General features: G+C 42.2%; 1 protein-coding gene across 1 annotated transcript in view; it reads right to left on the reverse strand.

Moving 5' to 3' along the window:
- Positions 1-6,280: 6,280 nt before the first annotated feature.
- asphd1 (aspartate beta-hydroxylase domain containing 1) overlaps positions 6,281-24,240 on the reverse strand; it is an 80,590-nt gene continuing 62,630 nt past the window's right edge. The window contains exon 6 of the mRNA XM_055881380.1: positions 6,281-12,077. Within this exon, the coding sequence (XP_055737355.1) occupies positions 11,968-12,077 (110 nt within the window). The 3' untranslated portion in view covers positions 6,281-11,967. The remainder of the gene's footprint in view (positions 12,078-24,240) is intronic.

Genomic DNA, 24,240 nt, shown 5'->3' on the forward strand with positions numbered 1-24,240 from the left:
CAAACCTGATTGACTATTATTTTCATGATTTCTAGCTAGCAGTCTTCCCTCCTTCTTGGAGTCATGCGATACTGTAGTTAAGATTAACTTCTCTTGTCCTTCAGACACATCCGCAAGCACCGCGACCGTCTCAGGAATAAAAGCATCAACGTGCAGAGTGGAGTCTGCTTCCGATGATACATTTTCCGCTTAGAGATGGACTGAAACCCTTTTCTATGAAACTAATGGCGTCAGTCCCGCCACTGACCCGATGACTCCCACTGGTGAAACACTGTGTGATACTCACTGAGCGTTTTGAAACACAAACACCAGGAGATTTGGTTGAAAGGCTGCCGACAACTCGTACAAAGGGTCTGACCTTTTTGTTTGTGCCTCGGACACCAACACCAGCCCAGACCCATGATGAACCTCGTCGAGGCCAGTGGGTGAGTCGAGACTAGGTGCAATATTGTACGAGGCCGCCCAATCAGGAAACAAATCAAGTTGTAAACTTCCCCACGAGAACAGAGAGGAGTGGACAAGCCCCTCGACGGGGATAATCTTAGAATACATCTGAGATATCACTGAGGTATCCCACACTGGTCGTAAAAGAAGTCCAATGGACTTTCCACCTCCAAAAACAAATGGTAACAATAATCATTCCTTGCCATGTGTAGTCTCAACTACAATACAACTAGAAAAATGCTCTAATCATGTGTTCCGGTAGGGTAACATTTCAGAATAAAATCGGTAGGATAGCTGGTCCCCTTGGGTACCAGTACCAATGTCAGCAACAATCAGTAAGAAGGTTAGAGACCTAACAATTCGAATTGCCATTGATAACAGAGGAGGTAGCAGTCACTCAGATTGCAACACATGGAAGGGAATCTCCAAAACACTCTTCTGATGGTTAACACACATGCAGCTAATAAATATAACCCTCCATTCCGGAGGAAAGTTATTATTAGTCATGAACCATGATCACACCGCGCACGACTGGTTCCGTGCTTGAAGAGTAATTCCGTCGTGAGGTTAGCTCCTCCGTGGATAACATAGGTATGAAATAGACTCCTTCATACCTATTACCACAACAATGGTGTAAGAGACATTGTCTTGTAGTAAAACCACTACACGTCCCCTTGGCGTATGGTTTGAGGTCGGCACCGATTCTTGCTGACACACGGTCATTGACATGGAAATGATCTGATGACATCAAACTTATTCTGAACAGGTTGCAGTCTACCAGGATACTTGGTTTTCTTTCCCTTGGCATAAACGCACATGGACAACGGAACATTTAAGGAGGATTTATACTAGGATAATTTAAGGGTTCGAGCAAAATACCAGCCTTGGTAAAGTTGAACATTTACCCTGACTCTACAGCTACATTAATCACCGCTAGGTAGGATCGCCCTAGATATGACATTAGACAAAATGCCATGATAGAGTCATTTTGCCAAGACCGTGGACGTATATCGAATAGTCCAATTAGATGATTAAGGTGTGGTAACTATAATTTGTATACATTTTTGTTTGTGTTTTATTCTCCATTTTATTTTATTTTTCTTTGACACTTCGGAAGTGATAGAGCCACAAACAAGTTCCCCATACAACCACTAGTTAGTGCCACAACGTTGCTCATTTGGGGAAGAAATGTAATGGTGTATTTTGTGAATATTGTGCGTTATTAACGTCTGTTTAGGTTACTGCCTAGATCCACCAGCCGGGACAACCGGACAACAGGTCCGGAACGACTACTGGACATGGTAGGCTGCAGCTTGCAGAAATCCTACCAGGGTAAACCACCAGAGGGGGACTACTACGATGATTCACAAACCAGGACATCCCGTGGTCATTTTTATGGTGGGTTGCAACTTGCAGAATCTATCCCAGACTGAACCCACCAGAGGGGGGCTGTCATGACTGTCCTGGGGATCCGGATGGGTCAGATCAGCTTGACAATGGATAACTGTAACCAGACCTTCTCTCATCCACAGAAGAGGGGAGGAGGGAGCTGCTGCCGGGTTGACAGCTCGCACCCTGTTTTAAATTAAAAGAGAGGAGATCTAGGGTCTCCCTCTCCAGTATAAACCAAAGGAATGTCTTTTGTTAACAGACTTTTCCCGCTGAAACTCTAACATGTTCAAAAGTGAATACAGGAACAATATTTCTACCATAACAACGTGGGGAATGGTCAGTAGTGAGCTATAGAAAACGAATGTCATATGTCATTACATTTTTTATAAAAGAAATTCTATAACTTGAAAAGTATATACACTACATGTACGAAGTCTCCAGCAGTATATGAAATAAGCATTTTTGTTAAGATAGGAATGTGATTTTAGGAGCCAAAAGAAAATTTCTCTCCTATGAACTTTAGTAAGGAGACACGCCCCAAGTGAGGTCAGAGAGCATGTCTGTCAGCCTGACGGAACCATCTCTGTCGACCAGAGTACATAAAAAAAAGGATTAGTAAAGAAATTAACATTAAACCAGAAAAGTGTGAAGTGGTAGCTACAAGTTTGAAATGGTTGGAACTTTGAACCTCAACACGAAGTGAAGTAAATTAACTCACCTCCCAGATTAGGAAAGACGGGGAGCTTCAGCCCATGTCTAAAGTGGTTTGAATTCTAAATATCAACACAAGGAAGAGGCGAGAAACTCCCATCTCAGACAATCAGAGAGACAGAGAGAAAGAAACACTTATCATTGATACATTTTAGAAACTAATCTCATAGTAATCATATACTTTGCACACGAACCGCCACCAGTTTTTCTCCCTCTCCATGTCATTGTGTAAAAAGCCACCATGTTGTGTTAGTTCGCTAGGGGTAATTTCCTAATCAAATCAAATCAAATGTTATTAGTCACATACACATGGTTAGCAGATGTTAACGCGAGTGTAGCGAAATGCTTGTGCTTCTAGTTCCGACAATGCAGTAATAACCAACAAGTAATCTAACCTAACAATTCCACAACTACTACCTTATACACACACAAGTGTAAAGGGATAAAGAATATGTACATAAAGATATATGAATGAGTGGTGGTACAGAACGGCATAGGCAAGATGCAGTAGATGGTATAGAGTACGGTATATACATATGAGATGAGTACTGTAGGGTATGCAAACATAAAGTGGCATAGTTTAAAGTGGCTAGTGGTACATGTATTACATAAAGATGGCAAGATGCAGTAGATGATATAGAGTACAGTATATACATATGAGATGGGTAATGTAGGGTATGTAAACATTATATTAAGTGGCATTGTTTAAAGTGGCTAGTGGTATATTTTTACATAATTTCCATCAATTCCCATTTTTAAAGTGGCTGGAGTTGAGTCAGTATGTTGGCAGCGGCCGCTAAATGTTAGTGGTGGCTGTTTAACAGTCTGATGGCCTTGAGATAGAAGCTGTTTTTCAGTCTCTCGGTCCCTGCTTTGATGCACCTGTACTGACCTCGCCTTCTGGATGATAGCGGGGTGAACAGGCAGTGGCTTGGGTGGTTGTTGTCCTTGATGATCTTTATGGCCTTCCTGTGACATCGGGTGGTGTAGGTGTCCTGGAGGGCAGGTAGTTTGCCCCCGGTGATGCGTTCTGCAGACCTCACTACCCTCTGGAGAGCCTTACGGTTGTGGGCGGAGCAGTTGCCGTACCAGGCGGTGATACAGCCCGACAGGATGCTCTCGATTGTGCATCTGTAGAAGTTTGTGAGTGCTTTTGGTGACAAGCCGAATTTCTTCAGCCTCCTGAGGTTGAAGAGGCGCTGCTGCGCCTTCTTCACGACGCTGTCTGTGTGGGTGGACCAATTCAGTTTGTCCGTGATGTGTACACCGAGGAACTTAAAACTTTCCACCTTCTCCACTACTGACCCGTCGATGTGGATAGGGGGGTGCTCCCTCTGCTGTTTCCTGAAGTTTCCTGAATCAATTAAGTGTGTATGTTTATTCTGTGTTATCATTTAGCTTTTAAATAAAAAACTAAACCAATTTGTGTAGTACTGAATCATAAGTAAGGCTGGGTTTATTACTGTTCAGGATGATGATATGATAAGAGGTAATGATTGGTACGTTGACTGTTTTATGAATGTGATAGATAAAGACCTTTAGAGTTTAATTCGGAACTCTTTCAACAACCACTCTCGTGGTGCCCCAAATTCCTAATGAGTTAATTGTTACATGATTAATTTAAATCAGGTAACAATTAAACACAGTTAGTTGATTAGATAAATAACAGTCATCAGATTAATGAAAGTAAAGTCATGACACCGCCCTAACAATTGGAGTTGTTGTCCTAAAGGCAGGAAGGCTTATTCTGAACAGATTTTGGCGAGAGAGCGCTTTCTCACATCGCTTCTTCCTCTCTGCCTGAATCCTGCTTGCAACCAAAGTCTTTCAAGCCATGTTCGCCTGTCGTGGAAATTCTTACACAGGGACACTCAAAGTCAAACTTAAATGAATCATTGTTTAATGTCAGCGCGCTGGAGAGGTTCCAATCAACTCAATGTACCATAGTACGCATGTCAATCAGGAGCTCTCCCTGGGCAGTCCCAGCACTTGTCTTATGCGGCTATACACAGACAAGTTATATTTACATGATTTAGCATAATTAATTAATAACGACTGTCTAATGACCGTCATGAATGTCTCATTCATGTGACCGACCAATACTGTTTCATAACATGTGAGAGACCAACACCTCACGAGGCTTTTTTCTCTCTAAGCTGAGACCTTGAAACTGAGATCTTTCGTTCGTTCTCAAAACAAGGTTTGGGTCTACTGCCAAATTGCAGCTACTGATAGGTGATTTGTACAGTCAGCCACTTGCATGAACACAGAAATTGGTTATTAGAACAGCACATGAATAGAACATAGAAATGAGTTATAAGAAAAGCACAATCATTAAAATTCCCATTACACACCCTCGGGTCGTTATTGTCATCGGAACAACTTAATCCTTTTTTAACAGACTAAGAGTGATTTATCTATTTGACAATCATTCCATACACTAGAAATAAAGCATTTCCTCATTTACCACGGCAAATCTACTGTGGCAATTCACCCGACACTGTAGGAATGGAAACTAATGTTGGTGTAGCCTACTGTTATGTTATTTGTTTCCTATTTATGTTATCCAAAAGTGTCTGGTATGATTATTTCTTATCAACATCGGGGGTAAAATATACCTGGACTGTCCATATTTGAAATTTGCAACTAAGTCAAACGGGGGTATTGAGTTATCTGTACCAGAAGGGCGTGGGTCGGAATCAAACCCACGTCGATACGCTAGGTCTATATGTGCGCTGAAGGCAGTGGGCTTAACAACTAAACCAGGGTTTCTCAAACTCGGGCCTGGGCCTCCCCTGGGTGCACGTTTTGGTTTCTGCCCTACCACTACACAGCTGATTCAAATAACCAACTCATCATCAAGCTTTGATTATTTTAATCAGCTGTGCAGTGCTAGGGCAAAACCAAAATGTGCACCCAGGGGAGGCCCCAGGCCGAGTTTGGGACACTCTGTAACCTTCGTAACCTTAGGATACACTCCACACTTGTATGCCATTGCCTAGAGGAGACCAATATCTATATTGTGTTAATAAGCTTTATAAAATAATGGTTGTTGATCTGTATGGCTACATTTCAGATAAAGTTTTGTACATTTGAATGCTGCAGTAATAAGACCTAGGCCTAGCGTTTGAGCGAGCGAGAGAGAATGTTATTGACAGCAGATCCCAATGACTTGACTGCCACCGCATGTAGAGAAAGAGAACTGCTCATTTTCAAAGAATCACAAGGCTCATTTGAATTTCCTGATGCAACAGGACATTTCTCCGTGACAAGAGTGATCAAGTTAAGATCTGACATCTGTAGTGTCGTTTTGACTCAAAAAATATTAACACCATGACAAGAGTACTTTTAACACAAAATGGGGGTGGGACCATATAAATCCCAAAATAGTGTTACATTTGACTTCATAGAAGTTAAATTAACTCTTGTGACATTACTGTGCAGTAGCACCTCGCATTATATTCAAGATCCTGGCTTGCCTAGAGAGTAGCACAGGGAACCGTTCCTCCCTACCTCAACTAAATGGTCAAGCCCTACACTCCAGCATGAGTACTCCATTCTGCCACCTCTGGCCACTTGGAACCACCATTCCTGCGAGGGGCCATCTCCCACTCATCCCAATTTCAGTTCTTCTCTGTCCTGGCATCTCAGTGGTGGAACTAATGCACTGACTGTAAAATCACTTTGGATTAGACAGTCTTCTAAATGACTCAGATGTAATGTAAATATTGAATGAGAGGATATTTGGACACTTTTATTAGCTGCATATTCACATACAGTGCAGAACATGCTTCATCAGTGCTATGATTTGTTCTTACAGACTACGCTTTTCAATTCCACATGATTTTGTATATACAGTACCAGTCAAAAGTTTGGGCACACCTATTCATTCCAGGGTTTTTCTTTATTTTACTATTTTCTACATTGTAGAATAGTGAATACATCAAAACTATGAAATAACACATATGGAATCATGTAGTAACCAAAAGTGTTAAACAAATCAAAATATATTTTCGATTTTCGATTCTTCAAAGTAGCCACCCTTGCCTTAATGCCAAGAGTGTGCAAAGCTGTCATCATCTCAACCAGCTTCATGAGGTAGTCACCTGGAATGTATTTGAATTAACAGGTGTGCCTTGTTAAAAGTTAATTTGTGGAATTTCTTTCCTTCTTAATGCATTGAGCCAATCAGTTGTGTTGTGACAAGGTAGGGATGGTATACAGAAGATAAACCTATTTAGTAAAAGACCAAGACCCTATTATGGCAAGAACAGCTCAAATAAGCAAGGAGAAATGACAGTCCATCGTTACTTTAAGACATGATGGTCAGTCAAAACCTGGAAAATGTCAAGAACTTTGAACATTTCTTCAAGTGCAGTCGCAAAAACCATCAAGAGCTATGATGAAACTGGCTCTCACGAGTACCACCACAGGAAGTTACCTCTGCTACAGAGGATAAGTACATTAGAGTTACCAGCCTCAGAAATTGCAGCCCAAATAAATGCTTCACAGAGTTCAAGTAACAGACACATCAACATCAACTGTTCAGAGGAGACTGCGTGAATCAGGCCTTCATGGTCGATTGCTGCAAAGAAACCACTACTAAAGGACACCATTAAGAAGAAGGGACCTGCTTGGGCAAAGAAACAGCAGCAATGGACATTAGACCGGTGGAAATCTGCCCTCTGGTCTGATGAGTTCAAATTTTATATTTTTGGTTCCAACCGCCGTGTCTTTGTGAGATGCAGAGTCGGTGGACGGATAATCGTCACATGTGTGGTTCCCACCATAAAGCATGGAGGAGGAGGTGTGATGGTGTGAGGGTGCTTTGCTGGTGACACTGTCTGTGATTTATTTAGAATTCAAGGCACACTTAACCAGCATGGCTACCACAGCATTCTGCAGTGATACGCCATCCCATCTGGTTTGCACTTAGTGGGACAATCATTTGTTTTTCAACGGGACAATGGCCCAACACACCTCCAGGCTGTGTAAGGTCTATTTTACCAAGAAGGAGGGTGAAGGAGTGCTGCATAAGATGACTTGGCCTCCACAATCACCAGAACCTGAACCCAATTGAGATGGTTTGGGGTGAATTGGACCACAGAGTGAAGGAAAAGCAGCCAACAAGTGCTCAGCATATGTGGGAACTCGTTCAAGGCTCTTGGATAAACATTCCAGGTGAAGATGGCAGAGAGAATGCCAAGAGTGTGCAAAGCTGTCAAGGCAAAGGGTGGCTACTTTGAATAATCTAAAATACACTGCTCAAAAAAATAAAGGGAACGCTTAAACAACACAATGTAACTCCAAGTCAATACAATACATTTCACATGCTGTTGTGCAAATGGAATAGACAATAGGTGGAAATTATAGGCAATTAGCAAGACACCCCCCAAAACAGGAGTGATTCTGCAGGTGGTGACCACAGACCACTTCTCAGTTCCTATGCTTCCTGGCTGATGTTTTGGTCACTTTTGAATGCTGGCGGTGCTCTCACTCTAGTGGTAGCATGAGACGGAGTCTACAACCCACACAAGTGGCTCAGGTAGTGCAGTTCATCCACGATGGCACATCAATGCGAACTGTGGCAAAAAGGTTTGCTGTGTCTGTCAGCGTAGTGTCCAGAGCATGCAGGCGCTACCAGGAGACAGGCCAGTACATCAGGAGACGTGGAGGAGGCCGTAGGAGGGCAACAACCCAGCAGCAGGACCGCTACCTCCGCCTTTGTGCAAGGAGGTGCACTGCCAGCGCCCTGCAAAATGACCTCCAGCAGGCCACAAATGTGCATGTGTCTGCTCAAACGGTCAGAAACAGACTCCATGAGGGTGGTATGAGGGCCCGACGTCCACAGGTGGGGGTTGTGCTTACAGCCCAACACCGTGCAGGACGTTTGGCATTTGCCAGAGAACACCAAGATTGGCAAATTCGCCACTGGCGCCCTGTGCTCTTCACAGATGAAAGCAGGTTCACACTAAGCACATGTGACAGACGTGACAGAGTCTGGAGACGCCGTGGAGAACGTTCTGCTGCCTGCAACATCCTCCAGCATGACCGGTTTGGCTTTGGGTCAGTCATGGTGTGGGGTGGCATTTCTTTGTGGGGCCGCACAGCCCTCCATGTTCTCGCCAGAGGTAGCCTGACTGCCATTAGGTACCGAGATGAGATCCTCAGACCCTTTGTGAGACCATATGCTGACACATGCACATTTGTGGCCTGCTGGAGGTCATTTTGCAGGGCTCTGGCAGTGCACCTCCTTGCACTAAGGCGGAGGTAGCGGTCCTGCTGCTGGGTTGTTGCCCTCCTACGGCATCCTCCACGTCTCCTGATGTACTGGCCTGTCTCCTGGTAGCGCCTGCATGCTCTGGACACTACGCTGACAGACACAGCAAACCTTTTTGCCACAGTTCGCATTGATGTGCCATCGTGGATGAACTGCACTACCTGAGCCACTTGTGTGGGTTGTAGACTCCGTCTCATGCTACCACTAGAGTGAGAGCACCGCCAGCATTCAAAAGTGACCAAAACATCAGCCAGGAAGCATAGGAACTGAGAAGTGGTCTGTGGTCACCACCTGCAGAATCACTCCTGTTTTGGGGGGTGTCTTGCTAATTGCCTATAATTTCCACTTTTTGTCTATTCCATTTGCACAACAGCATGTGAAATGTATTGTCAATCAGTGTTGCTTCCTAAGTGGACAGTTTGATTTCACAGAAGTGTGATTGACTTGGAGTTACATTGTGTTGTTTAAGTGTTCCCTTTATTTTTTTGAGCAGTGTATATTATGATTTGTTTAACACTTTTTAGTCACTACCCGATTCCATATGTGTTATTTAAAAGTTTGTCTTCACTATTATTCTACAATGTAGAAAATAGTAAAAATAAAGAAAAATCCTTGAATGTCCAACATTTTTTGACTGGTACTGTATATATATAAACTCAGCAAAAAAAGAAATGTCCCTTTTTCAGGACCCTGTCTTTCAAAGATAATTCGTAAAAATCCAAATAACTTCACAGATCTTCATTGCAAAGGGTTTAAACACTGTTTCCCATGCTTGTTCAATGGACCATAAACAATTAATGAACATGCACCTGTGGAACGGTCGTTAAGACACTAACAGCTTACAGACGGTAGGCAATTAAGGTCACAGTTATGAAAACTTAGGACACTAAAGGGGCCTTTCTACTGACTCTGAAAAACACCAAAAGAAAGATGTCCAGTGTCCCTGCTCATCTGCGTGAACGTGCCTTGGGCATGCTGCAAGGAGGCACGAGGACTGCAGATGTGGCCAGGGCAATAAATTGCAATGTCCGTACTGTGAGGCGCCTAAGACAGCGCTACAGGGAGACAGGACGGACAGCTGATCGTCCTCGCAGTGGCAGACCACGTGTAACAACGCCTGCACAGGATCGGTACATCCGATCATTACACCTGCGGGACAGGAAGGCAACAACAACTGCCTGATTTACACCAGGAATGCACAATCTCTCCATCAGTGCTCAGACTGTCCGCAATAGGCTGAGAGAGGCTGGACTGAGGGCTTGTAGGCCTGTTGTAAGGTAGGTCCTCACCAGACATCACCGGCATCAACGTCGCCTATGGGCACAAACCGACCTTCGCTGGACCAGACAGGACTGGCAAAAAGTGCTCTTCACTGACGAGCCGAAGTTTTGTCTCACCAGGGGTGATGGTTGGATTCGCGTTTATCGTCGAAGGAATGAGCGTTACACTGAGGCCTGTACTCTGGATCGGGATCGATTTGGAGGTGGAGGGTCTGTCATGGTCTGGGGCGGTGTGTCACAGCATCATCGGACTGAGATTGTTGTCATTGCAGGCAATCTCAACGCTGTGTGTTACAGGGAAGACATCCTCCTCACTCATGTGGTACCTTTCCTGCAGGCTCATCCTGACATGACCCTCCAGCATGACAATGCCACCAGCCATACTGCTCGTTCTGTGCGTGATTTCCTGCAAGACAGGAATGTCAGTGTTCTGCCATGGCCAGCGAAGAGCCCGGATCTCAATCCCATTGAGCACGTCTGGGACCTGTTGGATCGGAGGGTGAGGGCTAGGGCTATTCCCCCCAGCAAGAACTGGCAAATCTGGTGCAGTCCATGAGGAGGAGATGCACTGCAGTACTTAATGCAGCTGGTGGCCACACCAGATACTGACTGTTACTTTTGATTTTGAATCCCCCCCCCACCCCCCTTTGTTCATGGACACATTATTCAATTTCTGTTAGTTACATGTCTGTGGAACTTGTTCAGTTTATGTCTCAGTTGTTGAATCTTGTTATGTTCATAGAAATAGTTACACATGTTAAGTTTGCTGGAAATAAACGCAGTTGACAGTGAGAGGACGTTTCTTTTTTTGCTGAGTTTATATATATATATATGCAAGCTCACAAAAAATCTATTGAGTCAAACAAAATTAAATATCTATATCACAGTATATGCCAAAAGGGGTCACCTTAAATTAACATCAGGCACAATTGAGAAAAGAATAGATAGAAAACAGGCACAACAAAATAACAAAAATGAATAGATAAAACAGTGGTTAATTGACTTTTTTCCCTCACAGTTTCTGCAGTTACTTACATATGTTGAGCAAAAACTGTGTTGATACAGTTCTACAAAATAAGAAATATTTACTTGTTTTATTGGAGGATTAATTTGCATCATGAGGTCACCTATCAAAAAGCTGTGATCATCCCGCAATGTAATTTGTGTGTTTTGCTATTAAGATAGTGCAGTCCAAATGTGTGTGTGAGTGCCCGTGTGCAGTTTAAAGCAGCAAAGACCAGTTCTGATCTTAGATGACTGTACGTTCATTCTGTTTCTACCCACTGGGAAAAACTGGTTGAATAAATGTTGTTTATATGTCATTTCCCCCCAAAAAATTATATGTCATGATGTTGAATCAACATGGATTTTAAAGAAGTCATCAACATAAGGAAATTGTAGTCTTTTTTTGACCCAACGTTTTACCGAAATCCAATGACATGGGGATTTATTTATTTTCACAGTGAATTCAGCTTAGTTGACAACTCAACCAAATCCAGGCTGTATTACAGCCGGCTGTGATTGGGAGTCCCATAGGGCGGCACACAATTGACCCAGCGTCGTCTGGGTTTGGCCGGGGTAGGCCGTCATTGTAAATAAGAATTTGTTCTTAACTGACTTTCCTAGTTAAATAAAGGTTTAAAAATAAAAAAAAGACATTGAACTGGCGTCTGTGGGTAAGCTTCCTTTGGCTATTTGGACTGTTTCAGTGGATTCACTAGTGACACACACAGTGATACTCGGACTGGATGAACATTGAGGTTGAAGAGCACAGCCCTCGAGACTAGGTTTGGGCACCTTTCCCTCATATCAAATAAGGGTGGAGCACAACTAGAACATGTGCACAGTGGAAGTTGGAGTTCATTGGTCAGGGCAGAAAATGTAGTCCAGGGCCTGTCTTTCTGCTGCAGCCACATTTGGATGCCAGAGGTCCACACTGAAAATCACCCGTGGCCCGTCCTCTGCCACCCCTTAATGAAAAACAAAAACAAGAAAACATTATAAACTAAGGCCGAGATTCAATCCAAGATGTGTTATAGAGCAGCACACTATACAGCCAACAACGCGCCTTTTAAAGACATTTTCCCCGACGTTCACAGAGATTGCATTCATGGTAAGAATGTTGTCTCAAAAAGAAATTACCTTTAAAAGTCTGTGATAGTGTGCTGCTCCGTAACCCAGTTCAGATTGAATGCCAGTCTTTGTACAGATAATGCACTTGTGATTATGGAGTTAGCTTCCAAAATTGAACTGAGTGGATAGGACTGTAACCAATGCTCACACACAGTCAGAATTCTCAGAACTGTTGTGTGCGAAACTGCTGCTTACTATGGTACCATCTAGTACTCTAAACACGCTAAGTCTTGTTTTATGGTAAGTTTTTTTTCACGTTCAGAACGAGAAAGTGTTGGCTATATAGAAATTATGACACTCAAATGAAACATTATTAAACTAAATAATGGGGGTGTACAAAACATTAAGAAACACCTGCTCTTTCCATGACAGACTGACCAGGTGAAAGCTATGATCCCTTATTGATGTCACCTTAAAGAAGGATTTTTAAGCCTAGACATGGCTTGTGTATGTGTGTCATTCAGAGGGTGAATGGGCAAGACACAAGATTTAAGAGCCTTTGAACGAGGTATGGCAGTAGGTGCCAGGCGCACTGGTTTGAGTGTGTCAAGAACTGCAACTCTGCTGGGTTTTTCACACTTCAGGCTGTGTAAGGGCTATTTTACCAGGAAGGAGAGTGATGGAGTGCTGCATAAGATGACCTGGCCTACACAATCCCCCGACGTCAACCCAATTGAGATGGTTTGGGATGAGTCGGACAGCAGAATGAAGGAAAAGCAGCCAACGAGTGCTCAGCATATGTGGGAACTCCTTCAAGACTGTTGGAAAAGCATTCCAGGTGAAGCTGGTTGAGAGAATGCCAAGAGTGTGCAAAGCTGTCAGCAAGGGTGGCTACTTGGAAGAATCTAAAATATATTTTGATTTGTTGAGCACTTTTTTGGTTACAACATGATTGTTATATATGTTAATAGATGTTATTTAATAGTTTTGATGTCTTTACTATTATTCTTCAATGTTAGAAAATAGTACAAATAAATAAAAACCCTTGAATGAGTAGGTGTTCTAAAACTTTTGACCGGTAGTGTATGCCTAGCCATTTCTGAGAACCCTAACCTCGAAAGCCATTGACCAATTTATGAAGGTTGATATTGCTAATAATATAAATTGGAACCGGCAATTTAAAAAAATATTTTTTCATATCTAAATAGCTTATTAAATAGGATCTAGTATGAGAAGTCAAACAGAGCTAATGTAGAATGTAGCGTTAGTACTATAACTTCTGTTCCCAGGAGGAAGGAAAATGAGGTACAACATACTATGAGGGGTCACACTCTCGCGACTTCGGTTGAAGGATCTGAAGTCAAACTTGACAAGGCCAATGAAATCCACGTGAAATTCAATGTGACCTTTGAGCCACGGTAATCTTGTTTATGCACTCTGGACATGCTTTAGTAGTATCCAACCTGCTAACTACCATCAGGTCTTAATGGCCTGGTACTCAGGACTCTATTGTCCCTTTAACCACTCTGACATCAATACAAATGCAATCAGAAATCACATCAAACACTTTATCATAACAGTAGGCCTATTGTACTTTTTAAAACTCACCTCACTGTGATGAATTTGAATAAAGAATTTCAACAGCATGGTTGTTGTTTCAAAGCCTAACACAGGAAACAGACAGTGCTTTCTAAGATGATGATTAATTCACAACACCCATACCATATTAGAGCTTATGCATATGATTGAGCCCAAGCCTGAAAGAAAAACCTGAATTAAAATTGTGCCATTATACAATACACAGTCTACCACATTTTAGGCATGGCAGAAAAACATAAAACAAAACTGATTTAAGATATCTTTGGTACATAATTGTTCTAGCATTTGAGTGTGGACTGTATTATTATGCATAGTGGGTGGACTGGATACCTTATGCTAAGCTCCAAAATCTATATCCATGAGTTAGGGAGAGAAGGTACAGCCCTAGGCAATGTTGCTGGTTCATTGATTATGCATGGTGGCTTACAGTTAGCCTACAATTAGTGAGTTTGTATTTAATTTTGAATAGCCTAATAATAGGGATTCTTTTTTTATTTTCATAATTAATTGGGTGACACATTACCTTTAGCAATACAGAATATCTCACTACCATGCATTTACATCTCTTCCTCTCTGTCCTTTATTCCTTGCTCGAGCCGCAGATGGGCTGTCAACAGTTCAGTGAAATATGTTTCTTTACAAAAACATTTTACTTTTGATATTCCTGAACAGATTTCACTTGTTTTCCAAAATTAAGCACTGGGTAGCTGCAGAAACAAGGTTGATGAGCCCATGGCATTCAGAGTTTGGGCGTAATATCACCTGTCGGGCAGCGAGAGCATGCTCCTCAATCAGTGGTTGATGCATGGAGTGAAATAAGTGTTGTTATATTTACTTCTCAAAGCAAGTGCTCTGCTATAAAACAAACTAGCCTACAAAACGGACTGGCGGGAAAGCCCGTAGCCTCCATTCGCTACTCTAGTGCATACAGATGACGTATTTTCCACTGCCCCTATTCCTGCCCATGGGCCATTCTAAATCGAAACTAATTTTACATATTAGTAAAGAGCAGATTAAATTGAGAATAGTCTGACGGGTAAAAATATTATCATTTGATGGGAGAACAGCTTGCAAATATTTTTTTTTGCTACTTTCTCAAATCATCAATAGCCTATAGTCAAACCATGCAGCCCGTATATGTTTTGATTTCAAAGACATTCCATGGTTTGTATCATTCACAACAAAAGTTGCCAAATAACTCTAAATCTAGCATACAGGACCTGTTTCAAATGATTGCTTTTATGCTCAACAACTTTACTCGCTCCATAATGGGAAAATATCCTTTCTATTTTATTCAGCTAAGTTCAATTATGTTCTTCTTACTAAACTCAGCAACAACAAAAAAACATCCCATTTTCAGGACCCTGTCTTTCAATGAGAATTCGTAAATATCCAAATAACTGAACAGATCTTCATTGTAAAGGGTTTAAACATGGTTTCCCATGCTTGTTCAATGAACCATAAACAATTCATGAACATGCACCTGTGGAACGGTCGTTAAGACACTAACAGCTTACAGACGGTAGGCAATTAAGGTCACAGTTATGAAAACTTAGGACACTAAAGAAGCCTTTCTACTGACTGAAAAACACCAAAAGAAAGATGCCCAGGGTCAATGCTCATCTACGTGCCTTAGGCATGCTGCAAGGAGGCATGAGGACTGCAGATGTGGCTAGGGCAATAAATTGCAATGTCCGTACTGTGAGACGCCTAAGACAGCGCTACAGGGAGACAGGATGGACAGCTGATCGTCCTCGCAGTGGAAGACCATGTGTAACAACACCTGCACAGGATCGGTACATCCGCTCATCACACCTGCGGGATAGGTGCAGGATGGCAACAACAACTGCCCGAGTTACACCAGGAATGCACAATCCCTCCATCAGTGCTCAGACTGTCCGCAATAGGCCGAGAGAGGCTGGACTGGGGGCTTGTAGGCCTGTTGTAAGGCAGGTCCTCACCAGTCATCACCGGCAACAACGTCGCTTATGGGCACAAACCCACCGTCGCTGGACCAGACAGGACTGGCAAAAAGTGCTCTTCACTGATGAGTCACAGTTTTGTCTCACCAGGGGTGATGGTTGAATTAGCGTTTATTGTCGAAGGAATGAGCGTTACACTGAATCCTGTACTCTGGAGCGCAATCAATTTGGAGGTGGAGGGTCCGTCATAGTCTGGGGCGGTGTGTCACAGCATCATCGGACTGCGCTTGTTGTCATTGCAGGCAATCTCAACGCTGTGCATTACAGGGAAGACATCTTCCTCACTCATGTGGTACCCTTCCTGCAGGCTCATCCTGACATGACCCTCCAGCATGACAATGCCACCAGCCACACTGCTAGTTCTGTGCGTGATTTCCTGCAAGACAGGAATGTCAGTGTTCTGCCATGGCCAGCAAAGAGCCCGTATCTCAATCCCATTGAGCACATCTAGAACCTGTTGGATCGGAGGGTGAGGGCTAGGGCCATTCCCCCCAGAAATGTCCGGGAACTTGCAGGTGCTTTGGTGGAAGAGTGAGGTAACATCTTACAGCAAGAACTGGCAAATCTGGTGCAATCCATGAGGAGGAGATGCACTGCAGTACTTAATGCAGCTGGTGGCCACACCAGATACTGACTTACTTGTGATTTTGTCCCTCCCTTTGTTCAAGGACACATTATTCCATTTATGTTAGTCACATGTCTGTGGAACTTGTTCAGTTTATGTCTCAGTTGTTGAATCTTGTTATGTTCATACAAATATTTACACATGTTAAGTTTGCTGGAAATAAACGCAGTTGACAGTGAGTGTAGCGATCGTCTTCGGGAGAAAGAGAGGAGGACCAAAGCGCAGCGTGGTAAGTGTTCATGATGATGTTTTTAATTAAACTCAGAACACTAAACAAAACAATAAACGATGTGAACAAACGAAACAGTACCGTGTGGCGACAAACACTGACACGGAAGACAAACACCCACAAACCAAAAGTGAAACCCAGGCTACCTAAGTATGATTCTCAATCAGGGACAACCATTGACAGCTGCCTCTGATTGAGAACCATACCAGGCCGAACTCAAAACCCCAACATAGAAAAACATAGACTGCCCACCCCAACTCACGCCCTGCCCATACTAAATAAAGACAAAACAAAGGAAATAAAGGTCAGAACGTGACAGTGAGAGGACATTTCTTTTTTTGCTGAGTTTATAAAATCACATAAAATAAAATAACGGCACGGGACTTAGAAGCATATTTTGTCAGCTAAATTAACAAGTCTACAGCCAAAGGCGCCCATCAGCCGTGTGGCCTGGAGACGCTAAACATGATTGTTGATTAACGGTCAATTACCATGAGACCAACAGTCTTTTGCATGGCAATAACCAGTTGACAAAATGGCTTGACTGCGACAGCCCTAGTCATAACGTGACATTCCCTTTCAGTCAGTCTACTCCAGTACAACATATTATGGGGAAATAGAATCTGGCCCCATGCCGACCCAAAAGGATACTAAGCCCAGGCAAGATGCGGCAGTCTGGGTATTGCGCACATGGTGCTCTGCCTAGTGACTTTCACCTGTCCCAGCTGTAAGCACACTGGGAGCAGTGACATCAAAGTGATAAAAACTCACAAAAGTCTGTGGTGATGCCCTCAGCACAAATGTCTCCTACAGTCAACCCTTCTGTGACAACGAGCCTCACTCGGTTAATATGTGTCCCGGTAATAGGCTGGCACCCAGTAGACCCTGTGAAAAACTGTTATTATACCCACCAGTCATGGGTACCAGTGCCACAGAACCTTACAAGGCGCATGTCCATTTTTCATTCATTTTCCAGCTGGCAAAATATTCTGTCAAAGTGGAAGAATTTACATAATTATTCAATCCCCTGAGTCGATACATGTTAGAATCACCTTGCCATAGATTTTCAAGCAAATGTAATTCAAAACTAACTCGGCATTCACTGTCTTCTTGGTAAGCAACTCCAGTGTAGATTCGGCCTTGTTTTTTAGGTTATTGTCCTGCTAAAAGGTGAATTCATCTCCCAGTGTCTGTTGGAAAGCAGACTGTACCAAGTTTTACTCTAGGATTTTGCCTGTGCTTAGCTCCATTCTTTTTCTTTTATTATCTTGAAAAACTCCCCTGTCCATTATGATTACAATCACACCCATATCATGATGCAGCCACCACTATAATTGAAAATATGGGGAGTGGTACTCAGTAATGTGTTGCAGTGGATATGCCCCAAACATAACACTCTGTAGGACAAAGAGTTAATTGCTTTGCCACATTTTTTGCAGTATTATTTAAGTGCCTTACTGCAAACAGGATGCATGATTTGGTTAGTATTGTGGAGTAACTACAATGTTGTTGGTCAGTTTTTTCCTATCACAGCCATTAAACTCTATAACTGTTTTAAAGTCATTATCGGCCTCATGGTGTCACGCCCTGACCTTAGAGAGCCGTTTTATTTCTCTATTTGGTTAGGTCAGGGTGTGATTTGGGTGGGCATTCTATGTTTTCTATTTCTTTGTTTTTGGCAGCCTTTTTCCCACCTAATGTTGTGGGTAATTATTTTATGTTCTGTGAGTGTTTGTGTGCGCCACGGTTGCGTCACGGTCGGTTTTCTGTTTACCTGTGTTTGTGAAGGTTTCACTTGGATTAAAAGATGTGGAATTACATGCACGCTGCGCCTTGGCTCATTTATGACAGGGAGTTTGAAGATAGCGAACGTGACACATGGTGAAATCCCTGAGCTGTTTCCTTCCTCTCCGACAACTGAGTTAGGAAGGATGCCTGTATCTTTGTAGTGACTGGGTGTATTGATACACCATCCAAATTGTAATGAATAACTTCACCATGTTCAAAGGGATATTCAAAGTTGGCTTATTTCCATATTCAATGTCTTTTTCTTTTTTTAAGTCTATCAATAGGTGCCCTTCTTTGCGAGGTATTAGAAAACCTCCCTGGTCTTTATAGTTGAATCTGCGTGTGAAATTCACTGCTCGGCTGAGGGACCTTTCAGAGATGAGGTAATCATGCAAAAACCTAGTTAATCCTTAAGAGTCTTGACGCACCTGTGAAATAATAAAAATATTCCCCATCTAAATCTGTCAATTTAAGCTAGAGATATCAGTTTTTGCATGGAATGAGTCTCAATCCATGGCATCCGTCTCTGTTGGCCTTCCGCATCTGTGATGGTGGCCGAGCTACAGCGGTGTTTCTCAGACCATGAGACAATCCAAAAATCAATTCTCACAAAAACGTCTGTAGCGTCCAAACTAATATGTGACTCGTTTCAGAAACTACGCATATGTCGCACGTCACTACTTCACAGAAGCGCCATTTAAACAAACTTGGAAGAAATGCATTTCCGGAACATGTGAACTTTCATGTGCCTTAATAACAAACCTGTATGCCATCTGTAAATACAAATACAATTGTTATATTACGAGCCTAGTTGGTTCAGCAACGGGAAAAGCCGGCAACCTTACCACTAGCCATGATTGGCTGAGATAATGAGTGGGCTGGACATGCCGAGAGATGAGTTCGGATTGTTCTGCCATGTAGCACGTTTCTGTCTATAACATGAGCTGGTCAGTTTGAAAATCAGTGGTGTGATAGATAAAGAGATGGAGAAAATTCTGCCGTTTGATTGCAAATATGCAGACAGAGTCAAACAGAGAACACACAGAAGGCTGTTGTATGAAACATCTGTCTCCGGATTACATCTTCAAACTAAGGGCAACCATTGCATCCGTGACAGAGAGGGAGAAGCGTCGATCCATGTATACGTAAGATAGTCTAGCAAGCTACATTTTCAGATATTACACGATACTAAATTGTCAGAAAGTAGTTTTCTTTTCAAGTTAAAGTGTACTGTTAGCTAGCTAGCTTTAGCTGGCTGGCTAGTTAGCTAACGTTACGCCTATGATCTGTGTAGTAATATTATTTGTATCTCAGAGCCATTTGCATTGCTAGTTATAGCCTAATGTTAGCTAGCTAACATTGAACCTGGTTGGTTAGCTACCTGCAGATTCATACAGGGTAGTACTATTATGAGTTGGGATGATGGTTTATTGCTTAGCTAGCTAGCTGCATGTCTGAACAACTATGCAAGTAACCACTTCAATAGAATGTGCATGATGCCACTACAAAAACTGTCGATAGACGTATTGTAGCTGGTAAAGTCGATCTGGCTATCTAATCCGATTTCAGAGCACTCTATTCAGGTGTGACAGAGCGCAGAATAACTGACAAATTTACAAACGCTCAACACCCGTTGAATATGGCCGGTGTCAGTAAACATTAAATATTGAATTCATTAATTCATAATTAATTAAAGTAATGAATTTGTTGCCAGCACATGGTTGCAATCACCAACGCTCTGGATAACATAAAAACAGTCTAACCAGCTCTACTAGGGTGAGTAAAATGGTCAGAGTGAGCTGTTCTCTCATTTGTGTCTGGAAGTAGCTAGCCAACGTTAGCTTGGGTGCTTGCCTATTGTTGTTTGGTTAGAATGCTCGGATAAACCCTACAGTCGTGGCCAAAAGTTTTGAGAATTACACAAATATTAATTTCCACAAAGTTTGCTGCTTCAGTGTCTTTAGATATTTTTGTCAGATGTTACTATGGATTACTGAAGTATAATTACAAGCATTTCATAAGTGTCAAAGGCTTTTATTGACAATTACATGAAGTTGATGCAAAGAGTCAATATTTGCAGTGTTGACCCTTCTTTATCAAGACCTCTGCAATCCGCCCTGGCATGCTGTCAATTAACTTCTGGGCCACATCCTGACTTATGGCAGCCCATTCTTGCATAATCAATGCTTGGAATTTGTCAGAATTTGTGGGTTTTTGTTTGTCCACCCGCCTCTTGAGGAGTGACCACAAGTTCTCAATGGGATTAAGGTCTGGGGAGGTTCCTGGCCATGGACCCAAAATATCGATGTTTTCTTCCTCGAGCCACTTAGTTATCACTTTTGCCTTATGGCAAGGTGCTCCATCATGCTGGAAAATATATTTTTCGTCACCAAACTCTTCCTGGATGGTTGGGAGAAGTTGCTCTTGGAGGATGTGTTGGTACCCTTCTTTATTCATGGCTGTGTTCTTAGGCAAAATTGTGAGTGAACCCACTCCCTTGGCTGAGAAGCAACCTCACACATCAATGGCCTCAGGATGCTTTACTGTTGGCATGACACAGGACTGATGGTAGTGTTCACCTTGTCTTCTCCGGACAAGCTTTTTTTCCGGATGCCCCAAACAATCGGAAAGGGGATTCATCAGAGAAAATGACTTTACCCCAGTCCTCAGCCGTCCAATCCTTGTACCTTTTGCAGAATATCAGTCTGTCCCTGATGTTTTTCCTGGAGAGAAGTAGCTTCTTTGCTGCCCTTCTTGACACCAGGCCATCCTCCAAAAGTCTTCGCCTCAACTGTGTTTGCAGATGCACTCACACCTGCCTGCTGTCATTCCTGAGCAAGCTCTGTACTGGTGGTGCCCCGATCTCGCAGCTGAATCAACTTTAGGAGAAGGTCCTGACGCTTGCTGGACTTTCTTGGGCACCCTGAAGCCTTCTTCACAACACTCCCCTTGAAGTTCTTGATGATACAATAAATTATTGATTTACGTGCAATCTTACTGGCAGCAATATCCTTGCCTGTGAAGTCCTTTTTGTGCAAAGCAATGATGACGGCACGTGTTTCCTTGCAGGTAACCATGATTGACAGAGGAGGAACAATGATTCCAAGCACCACCCTCCTTATGAAGCTTCCAGTCTGTTATTCAAACTCAGTCAGCATGACAGAGTGATCTCCAGCCTTGTCCTCATCAACACTCACACCTGTGTTAACGAGAGAATCACTGATATGATGGCAGCTGGTCCTTTTGTGGCAGGGCTGAAATGCAGTGGAAATGTTTTTTGGGGATTTAGTTCATTTGCATGGCAAAGAGGGACTTTGCAATTAACTACAATTCATCTGATCACTCTTCTTAACATTCTGGAGTATATGCAAATTGCCATCATACAAACTGAGGCAGCAGACTTTGTGAAAATGTATATTTGTGTCATTCTCAAAACTTTTGGCCACGACTGTACTCCTCGGCCAGAGCATCCAGTGTGTGCTCTGAACGCTCAGAGAGCAACATGTTCTGAATTTACAAACGGACAATCTGACAAGGACATTAACATTAACAAGTCCAAGACACCAGATGAAAGGTGCACATCTTGTGAATCAAGCCAACATGTCCGATTTTTAAAATGTTTTACAGGGAAGACACAATATGTAAATCTATTAGCTAACCACGTTAGCAAAAGACACCAATATTCTTACTCCATCAGTTTATGACTCCATCAGTAGCTATCACAAATTCGGCCAAATAAAGATAAAAATAGCCACTAACCAAGAAACAACCTCATCAGATGACAGTCTGATAACATATTTATTGTACAGCATATGTTTTTTTCGAAAAATTTGCATATTTCAGGTATAATTTATAGTTTACATTTCAGCTACAATCAGAAATTGCACCGAAAGCAGCCATAATATTTACAGACACCAACGTCAAATACCTAATTACTCATCATAAAACATTTCTGAAAAATACATAGTGTACAGCAATTGAAAGACAGGCATCTTGTGATTCTAGACAATATTTCCGATTTATTAAATGTTTTACAGCGCAAACAAAATGTAGCGTGATATTAGCATAGCCACAATAGCCAGAAACACTTGGGCGCCCAGGACCAGTCAACATGCACGACAGATATTAGAAATAGCATCATAAAATGTTTCTTATTTTTGGTGATCTTCCGTCAGAATGTTGGATAAGGTGTCCTTTGTCCAGAATAGTCGTTGTTTTGATCTGGAACGGCAAATATCCCTCTTAATTTAGCATGGGCACTTGCCAAGTGGAACGGAACACTCCAACGGAACACTCCGTTGGAGTGTTCCGTTGACGATGGAGCGATTCGTGCCACTTGGCTAGTGCGCTTGCTAAATCGAGAGGGAAAGTGGCCGTTCTAAATCCAAACAACGACTGTTCTGGACAAAGGACCCCTTGTCCAACATTCGGATGAAAGATCAGCAAAAGTAAGAAACATTTTATGATGCTATTTCATATATCTGTCGTGCATGTGAACTAGTCGTCGGCGCCCAACGTTTGGGTACTCAGCTATACCGAAGCTGGATTTCTTAATGAAGTTATTTTTTAGAATTCTAACACTGCGATTTCATTAAGAACTAATGGATCTATCATTTCATATACAACATGTATTTTTTAGTTATGTTTATGAATAGCTATTTGGTCAGAATATGTGTGTCATAAAAAGTGTCAGAAAAATATCGTTGCTGTTTAGACGTTGTGGAAAAAAGTAGCTAAGATAGCAACATGTATAACCACTGATTTCAGCTCTAAATATGCACATTTTCGAACAAAACATAAGTATATGTATAACCTGATGTTATAGGACTGTCATCTGATGAAGAATATCAAGGTTAGTCAAAAATGATATATCTTTTTCTGGTTTGTTACGATCGCTAACCTTTTGCTACTGGGAAATGGCATGTGTTTCTGGCTATTGTAGTAAGCTAATATAATGCTATATTGTGTTTTCGCTGTAAAACACTTAAAAAATCGGAAATATTAGCTGGATTCACAAGATGTTTGTCTTTAATTTGCTGTACACCATCGATTTTTCAGAAATGTTTTATGATGAGTATTTAGGTATTTGACGTTGGTGTCTGTAATTATTCTGGCTGCTTTCGGCGCAATTTCTGATTGTAGCTGCAATGTAAACTATGATTTATACCTGCAATATGCACATTTTACGAACAAAACATAGATTTATTGAATAACATGTTATAAGACTGTCATCTGATGAAGTTGTTTGTTGGTTAGTTTGGTTGGTTCTTGGTTAGTTAGGTTGGCTTTGTGCATGCTACCTGTGCTGTGAAAAATGTCTGTCCTTTTTTGTATTTGGTGGTGAGCTAACATAAATATATGTAGTGTTTTCGCTGTAAAACATTTTAAAAATCGGACATGTTTACTGGATTCACAAGATGTGTATCATTCATTTGCTGTATTGGACTTGTTAATGTGTGAAAGTAAAATATTTCTAAAAAATATCTTTTGAATTTCGCGCTCTGCCTTTTCAGTGGAATGTGGGAGGAGTTCCGCTGGCGGAACGCCAGAGCCAGACAGGTTAAACTCTACAGGCCAGCCTGACAGACATTGTGAGCTGAACGTTACAAAATGGTTTTAACTACTGACCAGCTGACATACAGTGCGAGCTGAAGGAGAATCGCCACAGACAACCATTGGTACATCTGAAGTATCTGTCTAACAAACACACCACTACCATAGAAGCTCTAAAAAGAAGGACATAGTGACCTTTGGTGGACAGCCAGAGTCTTACATCGAGCCACTACACATAGACAGATCGAATGGTCTCAACAGATAGACGACGATCAGGGACAGCT

This window comes from Salvelinus fontinalis, chromosome 2, assembly GCF_029448725.1.
Source record: "Salvelinus fontinalis isolate EN_2023a chromosome 2, ASM2944872v1, whole genome shotgun sequence".
NCBI lineage: Eukaryota > Metazoa > Chordata > Actinopteri > Salmoniformes > Salmonidae > Salvelinus > Salvelinus fontinalis.